General features: G+C 36.2%; 1 protein-coding gene across 3 annotated transcripts in view; it reads right to left on the reverse strand.

Annotated features, from left to right (window-relative positions):
- The window catches only part of LOC150092726 (nucleobindin-2-like), a 159,362-nt gene extending 143,966 nt beyond the window's left edge, over positions 1-15,396 (reverse strand). For all 3 annotated transcript variants that reach the window (XM_090414463.1, XM_090414462.1, XM_090414461.1), the window contains exons 1-2: positions 15,244-15,396; positions 1,827-1,986 (exon numbers count right to left, since the gene is read on the reverse strand). In XM_090414463.1, coding sequence (XP_090270589.1) covers positions 1,827-1,958 — 132 coding nt within the window. In that variant the 5' untranslated portion in view covers positions 1,959-1,986; positions 15,244-15,396. The remainder of the gene's footprint in view (positions 1-1,826; positions 1,987-15,243) is intronic.
- Positions 15,397-16,513: the final 1,117 nt, after the last annotated feature.

Below are 16,513 nucleotides of genomic sequence, written 5' to 3' on the forward strand. Positions count from 1 at the left end.
GACATGGCACAAATGTTGGTAGTGTTTGGCATGATGTTAGGGTCTCCCTCAATGAGTCTAAGGATTCCATGGAGCAGCCAATAATAATAATAATAATAATTTACATCACAGATGTATACTGCTTGATACAGAGTTCCATTTACACCACAAAACTGTACTGTTCTAATAGCTGCTTTCCTTATGAGTCTTTTAATTTGATTTTAATGATCCCAATATTTATTTTCTGTTTCTAGAAATACTGCTGGGAATACAACTATATTTTAGGGTTTCACATATCCATATTTATTGAAACTAATTAAGTGCAACTACAGAATTGCACAACATCCAGTGCAGTGTCACCACCTGCTGAAAAATACAATAAGGATTAACTTTCATTTGTTTACTCAAGTTATAACACTATAAATGTCAAATAAAAAAAATGGCAAAGGCTTTTTTTTCATTTTTTTTAAATATATGTACATGTCCTCAATTTCAATTATAGCTTCCAACAAAGTACAGTCATACCCTGACTTACGCGAATCCGGAGTTATGCGGTTTCTTATATGTACATATTCCCGTCCCACTTCACGCCTCACCACTAGTCGTATCTTTCAGGTGCCGGCCGCATTCACCAGTGTCGCACATGATGTGAACAAGCACTGATGTGTTTCGCACAGTCGTCTACAAACCTTGCGATTGTTTAATGTTATGTTCTTGATAAAAATTTTATCACATAAAAAATAATAATGTCATCCAAAAGAAGCAAGTCCGATTCTTCTAGGATAGCAAGAAAAGAAAAACATTGACTTTGAAAACAAAACTCAACATTATTAAGGATTTTGAAGGCAGAGTGAAAATTTGTGAGCTAGCAAAGAAGTTCGATCTACAGAAATCCACAGTAAGAACTATCATAAAAGAAAGGTTTACAGATTTTGGAGGACATAGATTCTAATGAGGAGCAAATTGTAGCCACAAGGCAAGGAATAAACAAATCATTAGCTTGCTATGAAGAAATTTTGCGTGACAAGAAAAAAGACATCATGGCTTCAGACGAATCTATTAGATTTTATGAAACCATCGACATCAAAATAACTTTCTTTTTTTTATGTATGAAAAACTACAATTATGATTATATTTCTTAAAAAATATAGGTGTTTTTGTAAACCTTTGGTCTCAATTGTGTGTTTGTATATATAAATTACATGTAAAATTATACCCCGAGTTATGTGAATTCGACCTACGTGCTTTTTGTTGGTCTCACCTACTGCGTAACTTTGGAGTTTTACTGTATATTCATATGGTTTGTTGGAAGCTATAATTTTTCTGTACACTGACAGAATTTATTATCATATGCAATTGTAATTTAAAAATAATAAAATGAAAACTTTGCTATTTGAAAAATTTGGCTTTCAGGTTGAAGAATGCTGGCAACAACTGCTATATCCTGAGAATGTCAAAACACTTATGTCAAGGAACAGATGGTACTCTATCATTACATGCCACTCAACAACTTCTGCTCGTATTAAATACAATGGTCTAAAAATGGAACTGTGATTTAGCAAATGTTTAATATTTGCTAAAAAGAATAAACGAATTACCTGTTTACAATTTTCATATTTTAACACTTAATATGATAAAATTTACTTGGCGTGTTTTTACCCCCATATCAATGATGACAAATTACTAGATGAAAATGTGTAATATTTAAAAACTTCAACTATTACAACAATCAAGGTTATATCATGCCTCTGCACCAGCTTCAGATGATTTGGAGGCATAATGGAGATACAGATTAATTGAGAGATAAATAAGAATTAATGCAAATATATGTTTAATACTGCACTCACTAAATCATCCAGTTCTTCTTGTTTTTCATTCTTGTTAACAGTTTTATCTTTTTTCTTTGGATCAACTGGTGGTCCAATCACCACACCAATCAGGCAGAAGAATATTATCAGATGCTGATAATCAAACAACATGTTTCAAAACAAGTTTCTTTTAATTTCTCTGAAAAATAAATAATTTAATTACTAATTACTAATACGCTTGGAATCGCCAAACTTTATATAGTTTCTATATTCGGCATTAAACTCTTTGAGTTTCTTATTCGGCTAAGAAACGATATGGGATATGATATAATATCCCTTAACTTAAATAAATAATTTAACAATAAGAATGTCATAAACACAGACAAAGTGCAAATGTTTAATCAAGTACTATCTGAATTCTATTCATTATTTATTTCATATCACAATTCAGCAGAATGTAATCAACTCAAGACAGTTACCTAAATTACCAAATGAGAAATAGATGAACGTAAAAAGCTTTTGTTGAGTCAAGTAGCATTTTATACTTGACAAACAATTGTATTCTTATCTTCATCCATATTTTATTCAAGTATAAGTGAGCAATAATTTATATATGAAATTCATAGACTGTGCTGCTGTTGTGTATACTAAGGACATCTAACATTATCACAAATTTATGACACGTAATAAAAATCTTTAAAGGTACCTGTGACATAACGATAAAAATGGTAATAAACTTCAATGAAAAGGGCAGATATTTTGTACTGAAATTAACAGTACAAAGTATGTGGAAACATACTTTGTACTGTTAATTTCTTTGAAAAGGCATTTATATTTAAAACTGCTATGGAAAAGATGAGCTTTATCCCACAGGATACTGTGTGTGTAATATCAATACTATCAAATATTGCACCAGACTGGACTTTTGAGGTTTCAGGTATTCAACACAGCATTGATTTTCATCAATTCTTTTTCTCAAGAATGGCATGTCTGCTCAAAATGTGTCAAATTACATTCACAAGAGATGAAAACTTTTGTTCATAGGAAAATATATGTATTAAAGTGAAACTTCTTCAAAATTCTACCAACAGATTCAGAGATACGAGAAACATATATAGAACTGGATCCCAGTCTAGCAAAGAATCCTTATGTGTCGGAACATAGAATTCAGTTATCCTTATCATTTAACATCAAATTCCTGATATATATATATATATATATATATATATATATATATATATATATATATATATATATACCCTCAATTGCCTTATATATATATATACCTGCCTTGCCTTATTTTTTGTAGTGCTGACCATTCTATTTTAGAGGCATTTTTGCATGGTTGTTGGTTTCTAGTAGTATGGATTTTTTTTTTTTTTTTGAATGCAGATTAAATCTGTAATGTCTTTCAGTAATTTCTTTAGATATCAATCTTGGGGATATTAATTAACGATGAGTCAAATTTGAAACCTTATGACAATATGCAAAGTATATAAAACACTTCTAGGCACACATGAAGATGTTTTGATAACAAATTTGTTGTGGGATAATTTCTCTTTTAACTGTTGGAAATGTGAGTCTGTCTGTACTGTTCCAGAGTTAACATGTTCATGCTGGCCAGTGTCTGCACATGTAGATGCTGCCTACAGGAATGGCTTTAGTGTATGTATGTTGCTTCCATGTCAGGCAGGTAGGTGCTGCCCTTTCATAAAGTTTAGATGGCATATTAGTTGCAACTTTTTTTGGTAGAATTTTATTTGTAAAATTAGTATTTGTGAACTTTCTTAATGATATAGAAAATCTCAAATGCAATTCGAACTGATTTCAAATTTGTATATATATATACATCTTCATCAAATTCCTGATATATACCCTCAAGGGGTGTACAGGATATGATAGTGTAAAATCTCTTGTGGTGAAAAATAGAAATATTTTTCACCTATATCGATTTTACATAGGCCATAAAATACATATAATTAGAATTGTATGTAACCTACTGTAAGGATATAAATTTTGTAATATAATGTTGGAATAACTGAATGTAGAACCACAAGCAATTGTAACTAAAAAACTCAGGCAGGATTAGGCTAGTAAACTGAAGGTCAACAACAGTCTCAAAGATCACCAGATTATGAGTTTTGCCACCAAAACCTAACGTAAGTGTGGGTGATAAGGGCGTTTGCAGTAAATCCGGGAATTTTTTTTGGAGGGACAGCCAATGATATAAAAGGCGGAGATTGAGGGGCAAAAAGGTACTCTCTTATTTTTTATAAGAGAGTTTTTCGAGGAGTCACGGTCCACGAGCAGTAGTTCTGGAGATCATGGGGAGTTCGCTGGCAGTATTACAAGATATCCTTCCATGACATTCTTCGACGGATATACCGATCCACATGCGTGCTGATTTGTAGCAGACTAATTTTCTAACATCGATGAAAAAATGCACTGAAACAAGGAAGGTATCTGCAAGATGACAACCGCCGGATAGTGCCCGATCACAGCTGTTGCACAAGAAAAAGAAAGTAGCCAGCAGAATTCACCTTAATCCTTTTGGATTCAGGACTGTACAAGATATAGTGAGCTTGTAAGTAGATTGCTTTCTGTTAATAGCCTAGATTGTGTGTACAGACGATGGATGCTAATTCTATTTAACTAATGGCATAATGTATTGAAGAGGTCAGAAAGCCAAAAGTCGGTTTGAATGTGTAATACAGAATATTGTAATCTTGAATAGTGCTTGTGTTATATAATGCTTAGAATGTGCATAGTATAATTTTGCTATACACAAAGTAGAATAAGCGCTGATCACTAATCTTAATATTTACCCCTAATGCAAAGCACATCTCCTGGATGATGCTTTGCATTAAAGGCAAGGGGCCACTACCCAGACCGGTTTCGACCTTTATTGAGGTGTCATTTTATTCTACTTTTACCATGAGTTGCCTTGGTCTTGCACTACGTGCAGGGTCAGCTAGACTTGCAACACTTGCAGGCGCAAACTAGACTTGTTTGTCTATTTGCTTACTTGGGAAATGGAGTAAAACCAGGTTTAAAATAGCTTGGTATCTTTAACACACACACACACACACACGTGTGTGTGTGTGTGTGTGTGTGTGTGTGTGTGTAGAAACTATTATATTTACGGATATTTTGCCTGCTTCTGTTTAGGATTGCCCCTGTTTAAATGTCATTGGCTTTTTTACTCATGGATTCTTAGGGCATTGTAGATGTATATTTACCAATAAATATATGTAGCATAAAGGAAGAGAAATTTACACATACCTTTTTCTAGGTGTTGTGGCTTTTCTTCTTTCTGCGATATACAAACTATTGTGTGTGTGTGGGGGGGGGGGGGAGGCAATGTGGGAAAATTAAATAGAAATGGAAAAAACCCAGGTTTTTTTAATAATATATATATACATATATATTATATTATTAGGGATAGGCGGAGCGTTTTTCTATATTTATATAGAGTGGGAAAGGGTAAAGGAGACTGAAAACAGCAACTGATTTTTAGAGGGGGGAAAGGGGGGGTTGACGGGGTGCGGTCTGTTTCGACTATGCTTGGTCGTTGTCTGAACACATGGAGAAGTGGATGCTATGTCAGGTTGGGTAGGTGCTTCTGCTTTTGAAGTGTTTGTGTTACCGCCCATTGGTGGGGGTTGTCACCTCAATTTTATGTTGTGCAGCTTCCAAACCTTGGAGATTATGTAGGGCCTGTGGATGCTGATAGAGTTCGCGTCACATTTTATGGCTATTGTTTCCGATATTCTAAGCATTGTTTCATTGTCTTGTCTGTCTACCATGATGGCCTTGTCGATCGGAGGGGTATGTTTTTGTTCAAGGGCGTGAACAGCTATTTCCGTTTTTCCTGTGTTTTGTATTCGATTTTTCTTTTTGACGTTGCGTTTTTTAGTGTTTAAATGTTCTGGAATAGGGATGTTACAAATGCAGAAGTGTTCTTGTAGTCTTGCCCATAAAGACCTGATGGTGGAACCCATGTGGGTGATATCAGTCTTTTTGGCAGGGAAATTTATAAACTATGTTGTGGTGTTCAAATATTTCTTTTTTGTGTGAGATTTAGTGGGTTTTAGGAGATAACTTCATACCTCCAATTTTAATGGGAGGTATGAAGTTATGTTCCATGCAGTCAAAAAATATGCACATGAAGTATGTGTAACATTATTATATTTAAAGCTTTGATAATACATACATATATATTTGTTAAAATAAAATTATTGATAACGAAAACAAAACAAAATTATATACAAAAAATATGAAACTTTGAAAAGATATTGCATATTTCTATGTTGAAGTTCCTTGTTTCGGATCACCTGCATTTTTTTTTTAAAAAGTATCCAGTGTTAACTGCTTAAATTTTCTTTTTCTTTCTTTAAGGAAATCAGTGTAAGGTCGAATAGATGTGATTACACCCCGTTTTACGTTTTCGCACTCCGTTCCCAATCGTGGTCCATTTCACAGATTTCATCTGTCAATGTCTCTATGCTCACAAGGATATGCTGCAAATCGGCCATTTTCATATCTCTCAGAGAACCTTTTTCATTTTCTTTCTCTCCTACTTTGGACGTTGACTTAATTGTTCAGCTAATTCGTTTAAGTCTTCATTGGAAAGTGGTTTATCATGACTCTCTCTAAGACTTCTGTCACATCTTCAGCTGTAATATCATACAATCCCACCTCTCGCGCAAACCTGGTAACATCTTCAATAACATTCTCCTCTTGCTCTAATTCTTTGAAGTCATACCTAAATGCTGGAAGAAGTTTTCGCCATGCTCCTTTTAAACACTTTGCTGACACATCGTTCCAAGCTGCCTCGATGTTGTTAACGCACTTCAAAATATCGAATGACCGCCAATAATCTTTAATAGTTTTTCCTGAAGTGTCCAAGATGCTTACCATTTCCATAAATGTTATACGGAGGTAATGGGCTTTGAAGATTAATATAATCCCCTGATCCATCGTTTGCAAAAGCGATGTTGTGTTTGGGGGCATGTAAACAACCTTGACATCCAATGGTGTTCTTACTTCAGCAACGTTTTGAGGATGTCCAGGGGCATTATCCAAGAGAAGCAATGCCTTGGCTGGCAAATCATTTTCTTTACAGAAGCGAAGCATGGTAGGACAAAAATAATTTGCGTACTAATCTATAAAAACCTCTTGTGTAACCCAAGCTTTCTTGTTCCATTTCCAATAGAATGGCTTTTAGACCCTTGAAGGCACGTGGTGTCTGTGAATGGTACACCAACATTAGTTGAAGCTTCAAAGTTCCGGAGACATTTGCACCCAACAAAAGCGTAAGTCTATCTTTTGCAGCTTTAAAACCTGGAGCGGAACGTTCTTCACAGGAAATGAAGGTGTGTGATGGCAATTTTTTCCAGTAGAGTCCAGTCTCATCAACATTAAAAATGAGATCAGGAGGATAACTTCCTTGTTCTACACAGTCTTGAAATTCTTTAGGAAAAGCAGCCACTGCCGCAACATCTGCACTTGCCGCCTCACCACATAATTTGACACTGTGGCACTTACTTCGAGACCTGAACCAACATTTGCTTCTTAAAAAAGTTTCTTCGCTTCCATCTGTCTTTTTAAGATCCTCAAAAACTGTTTTTGCTTTCTCAGTTATAACAGCCTGTGTCAGAGGAATATTTTTCCGATTCAAGTCATCCACCCATGATGATAATAATTTTTCCATTTTTTCGTGAAGTTTGCCCCTGCTATAACGCACATGTTTTGCATTTAGTGCTGCCGTTGATTGTTGCGCAGACGGTTTTATTCTATCTACATTTTTCATAATTGTAGTAACAGTCAATGGAGGTAAGTTCATACTTCTACAGACATTAGCACGTCTGCCCATCTTCCATTCTTCGAATGACCTCCATCTTCTTTTCAAGTGTGGTTGATTTCCGTGCCTTCTTAACACCAAGTTCTGCTAATTTCTCTGCACTTCTATTATCAGACATGGTATGTAATTATGTACTTTATCAATTTAAATACACATGTATGTAAAAAAAATTAAATAGAACAATTAGATAACATTAAAACTAGGTTTGATACATATACATCATAGTAGCTTGGTAAACACTCAAACATAGAGTGCCTGCTAGCACCGTTTCTCAGTCAACCACACTACAGTAAGAAAGCACGTGCAGGCAACTGCCGATATTGTGAATCGGCGTAAATTGAACCGCCGTAAACCGAGGGCTGCCTGTACTTTACTTTGTGTGTTATATAATTTATATTCTATCCCCTGAAGATGTGTCTGTGACAGAGATGAACTACTCTCTAATGTAATGAAAAAAGCATTAAGCTATTTTCATTACACTAAACATCCACCATGAATGTTGTTGGGTGCTGCTATAGACCAGGGGATCCACAGGAAGATGTAGATACCATGTACTGGCAAATTGACACAATGAGTGTAGGCCAAACAATCATTATGGGAGACAAACAATGGGACATAGATTGGAGGAAGGAAAGAGGTATGGCAAGATGGAAGTAAAATTTATACAGTGGAAAGAGGGGAAAAATAGTCCCATTGCATAAAGGAATCAGCAAGACAGAAGTAGCAAATTATAGGCTAATCAGCATCTTAGGAATGGTAGTTAAGGTATTGGAGAAATTGATTAAAAACAGAATTCAGGACTGGCTGAATAGGAATATGATACTCTATAAGGGACAACATGGTTTTGTGAAGGGTAGGTCTCGCCATAGTAATTTGCTTACTAAGAGTGTGAGAGTTTCTGAAATGAAGGAAAGAGTGTTGTATGGTGACTCGTTATTAAGAGGAGTGATAGATGGGAGTTTAACTAAATCGTACTTACCAGGTGCGAAATTTAAGGATGTAAGTGAGAGTATTAGAGCGCAAAAACAGGGTGAAAGAATTGATAGTTGTGGTGGGTACGAATCAATTGAAAGGAGATAAATTTTTTATAAGAGAGGACTTGAAAGTATTGTTAAAGGTAGCGAAAGAAAAGAGTGACAGTTAGAATGGTGAGTCTGTTGCTGCTGTATGACAGAGAGGAGTTTAGGAGGGCCATAATTGCAAATGACATTATAAGCAGGTTATGCAGATGGTGTGGTGTGAAATTCGTGGACATGTGGAATGAGTTTGATGGGCGAAAGGATTTATACAAGATGGATGGGCTGCATTTGAATGGATTTAGGGTGCAGACACTAGAAAAAGTGTTGCCGAATAAAGTAAAAATGGATGTGCAGAACCAGGAAACTAGAACTACCAAGGAGGGGGAGGGAGTGGATATGCGGACATCAGTGAGACAGTTGAGTGTAAGAATGTATATAATGTACCCGAGCCAGTAGTAAGGACAAAAAATGGGAATGGGATATTTAGAATAACGCATCAAGATAGGGGTGGGACAAAGGGATCACTGCATTTCGTGTATACTAATGCCAGGAGTATTAGGAACAAGAAGGAAGAATTTTTGACCTTGATTGGCTCTTCCTGGCCACAGATTATTGCATTAGTGAAACATGGCTGATGGAAGATGATATAGTTAGTGGGATAGAATGTGTAGGTTATAGTGTGTTTAGGTAGGAGGGACAGAGAGAATAAAATGGGGGGAGGGGTGTTATTGATGATAGCTGATGAACTGTAGCCAAGGAGAATTGAAGTAGTAACACAGGATAGTGAAAAGAGCCCATTTGAAGCTATTGGATGTGAGATTGTGACTGGCAGAATAAAATATACAGTTGGGTGCTGCTATAGACCAGGTGATGGAATAGATGGTGGAGATAGTATGCATAAACAAATTGATGAAATGAGTGGAAGGAGAGTAATTATTATGGGGGATTTCAACTATGGTAACATTGATTGGAAAGAGGAGAGGACACATGTGATGAAGGAAATGGATTTTATTCAATTATTAAGCGATAACTATCTGAGACGGCATGTAATTGAAAATACTAGGGGCGTGAGAGTGCTTGACCTAGTAATAGCACCTCAGAATTTCACTGTAATGAATATGACCATGTTGCCACCTATTGGTGAGAGTGATCATAAGATCTTGAGCTAAAGGTGTGGAATTTTCGATTAAGACAGGGTATATGTGGAATTACCGTGCTGGCAAGTATGACAAGCTTAGGAGATTGCTTGGATCAGTGACATGGCATGTACAACTGCAAGGGCTGGATGTCGATAGAGCGTGGGAAGTGGTTAAGGAGCATTTACAGGAGGTTATGGCTGATTGTATACCTAGGGTCTGAATAGTAAAACAAGTAGGGGTTAAATGGATGAATAACACCATTAAGCTTGAGCTGCAAAAAAAGAAACAACTGTGGAGGGAATTTAAAGAAAGGGGTGACCTGCAGGCACATGAATGGTATAAAGTGCAGGCCAGAAGGGTAACGAGTGTGGTAAAAAAAAAGCAAAAGCGGATTATGAAAGGAAACTAGCTATGCAAGCTAAAGAGAATCCCAAACAGTTCTTTCATATGCTGCAAGCAAGAAAAAAACTGTACACGGCAAAATGATTTTAAGGAATGACGATGGTAAGGAGGTCACTGAATCAGTTGATATAGTGGAATTAATTAGCGAGCACTTTGCAAAAGTATATCATCCAGGTGGTGACATTGAAAAAATGAAGGAACCATTAATTTATATGGGAATTGTGATGAATGAAGTGGAGGTGAATAGTCTATTGCATAACCTTAATGTCAATACATCTGTGGGATTGGATGGTATACCGGCACGGGTCTTGCGTGAAGCGGCTAAGGAATAATCAGTGCCCTTGACCATGTTGTTTAATCTGAGTCTCAGGTCTGGTTTAGTCCCGAAGGTGTGGAAAGAGGGGAAAATAGTTTCACTGCATAAAGGAGGATCCAAGACTACGGTTGCAAATTACCGACCGATCAGCATATATTAGGAGTCATTGTCAAGGTCTTGGAGAAAGTATTCAAGGAAAAAATACAGGAATGGATTGATGAAAATGAGATACTGTACGGGGGACATTGTGAAGGGTAGATCATGCCTCAGTAACTTGCTCAAGTTTTATAACAAGGTGACGGCTGAAATGGATAAGGGTAATGGGTTTACAGTGATACTGCTGGACCTGGCAAAGGTGTTTGACAGGATACCACATGGAATACTAATCCGTAAACTAAAACATATGGGAATGGATATAGGGTTGGTGAGATGGATAGGTGGGTGGTTGATGGAGAGATATCAAAGAGTAGTTTATTCAGGAGTAGAGTCCAAAAGATGGTCTGTGACTAGTGGTGTGCCACAGGGTTCTGTTTTTGGACCACTGCTGTTTAATTTGTTCATTAACAATATAGGGAAGGATTTCGGAGGAACAGTTCATTTGTTCGCTGATGATGCAAAGTTGGGTAGGGCAACAGTGAATGCAGAAGATGCCAAAATCTTGCAGGATGACTTGCATAGATTGGAGTTCTGGGCTAAGGAGAATGGATATCAATTTAATGTAACAAAATGTAAGGTTATGCATTTTGGGGTGAAAAGATTAGCAGCAGTATAGCACATTGGTGGAACAGACTTCTGAGTCATGATGCAGAGGACACTGACTTGTAGAAGTAGGGAGATTCTTATTCTATTGTATAAGGCTTTGATTAGGCTACAAATGGACTACTGTGCACAGATTTAGTCAGCTGGCTTTCAAAAGGATGAAGAGATATGGAAAGGGTCCAGGGGTGACTGACTAAGGTAGTTTCTGGCTTCTGGAGTGTAGAATATGAGGAAAGGTTGATAAGATACAATTTACAGATTCTAGTGGATAGAAGGAAGAGGGGGAGATATGATAGAGACCTACAAGTTAGTAAGGAGTTGTTATAGGATCAATGTTGGAGAGGTTCTACAGAAAACAGTGGGAGATCAGAGGTCATCCCTGGAAGCTGTATAAGGAGGATGTGAACAAGGAAGTGAGAAGCAGGTTTTTTGCATGCAGAGCTGTGAATGATCGGAACGCCTTGCCTGAAAGTGTGGTGTCTGCAGAGAATTTGAGTGTGTTTAAGGCATGATATGATGAGCTGTCTGTATGATAAAAGGACCTCCTAGATGAGTCTTTGACTCCATGGGGTCCTCGGGTAATAATAAATAATAATAATAATAATAATAATAATAATAACTGTATTCCAGGAGATTGATGAGGCCAGGGACTTGGGAGTGTTGGTGGATAGGGAGATGAAGTTTAAGGGAGCACATTGCAAAAGTAGCTAAATCAGCTCATCAACTCACTTGGTTGTTGAAAAATACCTTGACGAGCAGAGACAAGCAAGTTATTGTACCTCTGTACCGGGCCTTGATAAGGCCTCATCTCGACTACTGTGCCCAGATTTGGTTACCTAGGTTCCTTCTTGATGGGGAGGAGGTGGAGAGGATCCAGAGGCAAGTGACTAAGATGATAGCGGGTCTATGGAATGAACCATATGAGAAAAGGTTGAAGATTTGTGGGTTGCAGAAATTAGTTGATAGGCGAAAAAGGGGAGATATGATTGAGACATTCAAATTGCTAAAGAGTTTCTATAGGACTAATTCAGAGGATATTTTTGAGATCAGGACTGGTGGTGGGAGAACTAGGGGACACCTATGGAAGCTGGGCAAGAGTGTGGTTAGCAAGGGTGTTAGAGCTGGGTTCTTTACTTTTAGAGTGGTAAATGAGTGGAATAAGCTGCTAGAGTCTGTTGTGGGTGCTATGACGGTGAGTGAGTTCAAGGCAAGGTATGATAAATACTGTGAGAATGTCATATAGTTGTGTGGACATAATGTTTAGGGACTCTCTCGATGAGTCTAAGGACTCCCTGGAGTCGCCCGTAATAATAATAATAATAAGTGACAATGGAGTTGGATAAGGGAAATGACTACACAGTGATATTGCTAGACTTTGCAAAAGCATTTGACAAGATTCCACATAGAACACTATTGAATAAATTGGATTAGAAGGTGGGTGATGTACAGATATCACAAAGTGGTTTATGGAGGAGTTGAATCCAGGAGAAGGCAAGTGACCAGTGGTGTATTAGAGGGCTCAGTACATGGCCCTCTGTTGCTTAAATTGTATATCAATGATTTTACAGGAAATATTCATTAGTTTTCTGACAATGCAAAACTGGTGAGAGTGACAGTAAATGAAGGTGATATAGTGATCTTGAAGAATGACCAAAACAGACTGGCAGTATGGGCAAAAGGTACTATAATGATGGAACGGAACTGCAGGAAAATTATGAGGCCAGGGACTCGGGTGTAATTGTGGAGAGAGTTGAAGTTTAGAGGGCATATTGCAAAGATAACCAAAACAGCACATCAGATTATGTGGTTATTGAAGAACACACTAACAAGCAGGGACAGAGAGGTTATTGTTCCTCTATATAAAGCTTTAATAAGGCCACAAATGAACTACTGCACAGATCTGAACTCCTGAATTCTGTGGTGATGAAGCTGTGGAGAGGATTCAGAGGTGAGTGATAAAGTTTGTAGCAGGTCTGTGGAATGTCACCAAAGAGAATAGATTGATGGTCTGTAGGCTTCAAAAATAGCTGATAGACAAAACAAAAAAGGAGACATGATAGAAGAATTTAAATTAATAAAGGGTTATAAGACTGATACTGAAGACTTTTCTAATGAACATTGTGTATGTAAGAGTGTGGTTAGCAAGAATGTTAGGACTAGTTTTTTTTTTTTTTGCTTGGAGGATGGTGAATGGGTGGGGTGGATTGCCAGAGATGGTTGTGGATGAGTTTAAGAAGTATGATAGGTATTGTGTGAATGTTAACTAGTGTGTGAATAATGGATCTCCGATGATGAGTCTTCTGATTCCATGGAGATACCTGTATAATATTCATAATAATATTATATAACAGTGTAATGTATATACCAATTTTATAATATATTCCTGTACAAAATATATTATAAAAAATTAATAGTTACAAGGAACCCAAAGAGTTTTTGCACCTGTTCTTCTAGTTAAATAAGAATTTCATGGACCAAAAGACTGATTTTCTACTCTAAATGAGAATATGAACAATTTAATAAGAAAAATAGATATCATTTGAGACAGAATGGAAGTAAACTATTAACATTTGAAAAATTCCTCATTTTTTTATTGTATATTTTGTACAAGAAAACCAGAAACTTTCAACTGCTTTGCCATTTTTTCTCGTGATCTCAAAAATTTCAACAAATCACTGTCGGTTATAATATTTAGAGTGATTTGTTGAAATTTTTATTATAGTATTTGTTTCCTTGAAGACTCAAATGATCAAATTAATTATGAATATTAATTAATAATGATTAAATTATAATTATTATTAACAACCCTCCATGGAGTTAGATTCATCACAGAAAGGTTCACTCAAGAATCAACAAATCTCTCAAACATAAACCTCATCCATGCTCATAGCATTCACAACACTGGCAACACATCCCACCATTCATTATTATCAACTCTTCATTTCCTTGTTCACTTACACTCATGTCGAACTACAATGGATGGCCTCTTCTTCTTCTCCTCCTCCCTCTCCATTTTGTATATAATCTCATCCAAATTACTCCAGTAAAAACCACTCACCAGCTTAAATGTGTCCAAGATAGGATGCATTTCTTCATTTAACTCTGTAATTTGCATTTCATCAAAAAAAAACAAAAAAAACTCTCTCTCTCTCCATAACCACCATCTCATCCTTCATATGGCCTTAGTTACTCATCTCCATACTTTCTGAAAGTTTGCTCATCACAAAGGAAACCAAGTGATAAAATGTCCACAAGGGCCAAGGAAAAAGACATATATTTACTAAGTAGAATACAAACTATACAAATTAAAGGTTGACATTTCCGGATTTCTTCCTAGTTAAGTTGTTAACATAATATAGCTCTCATTAAAATCGGACATAAGTTACCAAACGTGCTAATTATTTCAGGAGCACAAACTGGAACATAAGAACAGCAAAGCTGGCACCATTAAAATGAATTAGGGAAAAAAAAAAAAAAAAAAAATATATATATATATATATATATATAAATTCAAGCGAAGTCGACACTGTACGGTTTCGGAACCGCAGATTTGATTCGCATGTTATAAAGTTGGCTTTTTAAAATAAAACACTCAGGAATACTCAAAACAGAAATCAGTATTTGGATTACTATGCCGAATTCCAATTTTTCCATAACTAAGAATAATTTTATATTCATGAAATGGTCTCAATATATGGTATACCAGTCCTTTATTTAATAACCAAATGATGATCAGATGGTTATCGGCATTTCTTTAAACATCGGCACTTTACTCAGATTTTATACATATAGCAGCAAAAAATAACTATCTCTAGTAATGGAAACATGTTTTGGAAATACGAAAAGCTTTTACAATATGTTTCTCATTAATAGACGTTATATACACTTTTCGCTGAAATAATATATAAGAGCGACTTCTGTTATCTAATATGACACCTCGCAAACCCAATATACTTACAGTATAGGTGATACAGATTGGCTTTATTAAAATTATATGTAGCACAATTAGCGAAACGTTAACTAAGATTACAAAAATGAACAATCAAACCGGTTACTCGCACGAAAGTCCACTTCTCGAACACTGACGTCAACATAGCATATCAGCTATAGGTTTCCGGCTAAGGTGTTTTCCATTTGGTTTCGTTTAGATGTCGCAACCAATGCTAAGTTTTAATAACTGTTAGCAATTCTGACAACTTCCTTGTAACATTCATGACACATTTAGTAAGTGAAATTGATAATTTTGTTGAAAATAATAATTTTTTACCTCCCCTCTCTTTTTCTTTATTTCTGAGCAAAAAAAAAAAACTGAAACATTAAAACTGAAAATAAGATTAAGCTGTGACTTGCACCTGCAATTCAACAGCATGCCACCAGAAGTTCGTAATTTAAATTACAAACGGGAGGAATCTTTATCTGGACGATTTCAATCGAAGGTGAGTTAGCCGATCTCATACGGAGGTAGCAGGGTTTTTTCCTACCGGAAACTCGGGTTTTTCATCCCGCATACAGACAAATCGACCCTTCAGAACACACGCAATTTACAGACAAAAAATACTAGTTGTGATAGCCGGTAGATGGCGTTGATGGAGTATAATGATTGTTCGGATGATCCGCGATGAGTATTCGGACTCCTTGGAGGTGTCAGGAAAAAAAAAAAAATTAATAATAAATAAAAATTATGCCATTAATCCTGCAGAAAACCAATGCGCACTAACATTTGTATCAAACTTTAAATCCGTCTGAAGTATTTTAACTAAATCTAACCAGAAAATGTATAAACTAGATAATATGCCATAATATCCTGAGTAGATATTGGGCATGTTATCATGTTGTAAATAAAAAATTGTTAACTGAAATAAGCATGCCATGTACTTATTGCATCTGTGTTATTGTATATTGTATTATTTTATTGTATATATTATCATGTTGTAAATGAAAACTGTTAACTGAAATAAGCATGCTATATACTTATTGTATATATGTAAATAGTTCGCCCGAATGTACATAGATGCTTTTGAGAAAATAAAATATTTAGATATGGCATTTGCCCTCTAGAGCGCTTGACCGCACGACAAAAGGCCTTCGAATCTAGTCGCCGACTAGAGGAACTTTTTCTAAACCTTTTCTCGACCGGTTCCAGAGTTAGTCGATCTCTGGCACGGGCTAACGGGTTTTTCCTCCCGGTAACTCGAGTTTTTTCGTCCCGTAAACTCAAGAAAATCGGC

This window comes from Typopeltis vanoorti, chromosome 25, assembly GCF_054136105.1.
Source record: "Typopeltis vanoorti isolate ZY-2024b chromosome 25, IOZ_Tvanoo_1.0, whole genome shotgun sequence".
Lineage (NCBI taxonomy): Eukaryota > Metazoa > Arthropoda > Arachnida > Uropygi > Thelyphonidae > Typopeltis > Typopeltis vanoorti.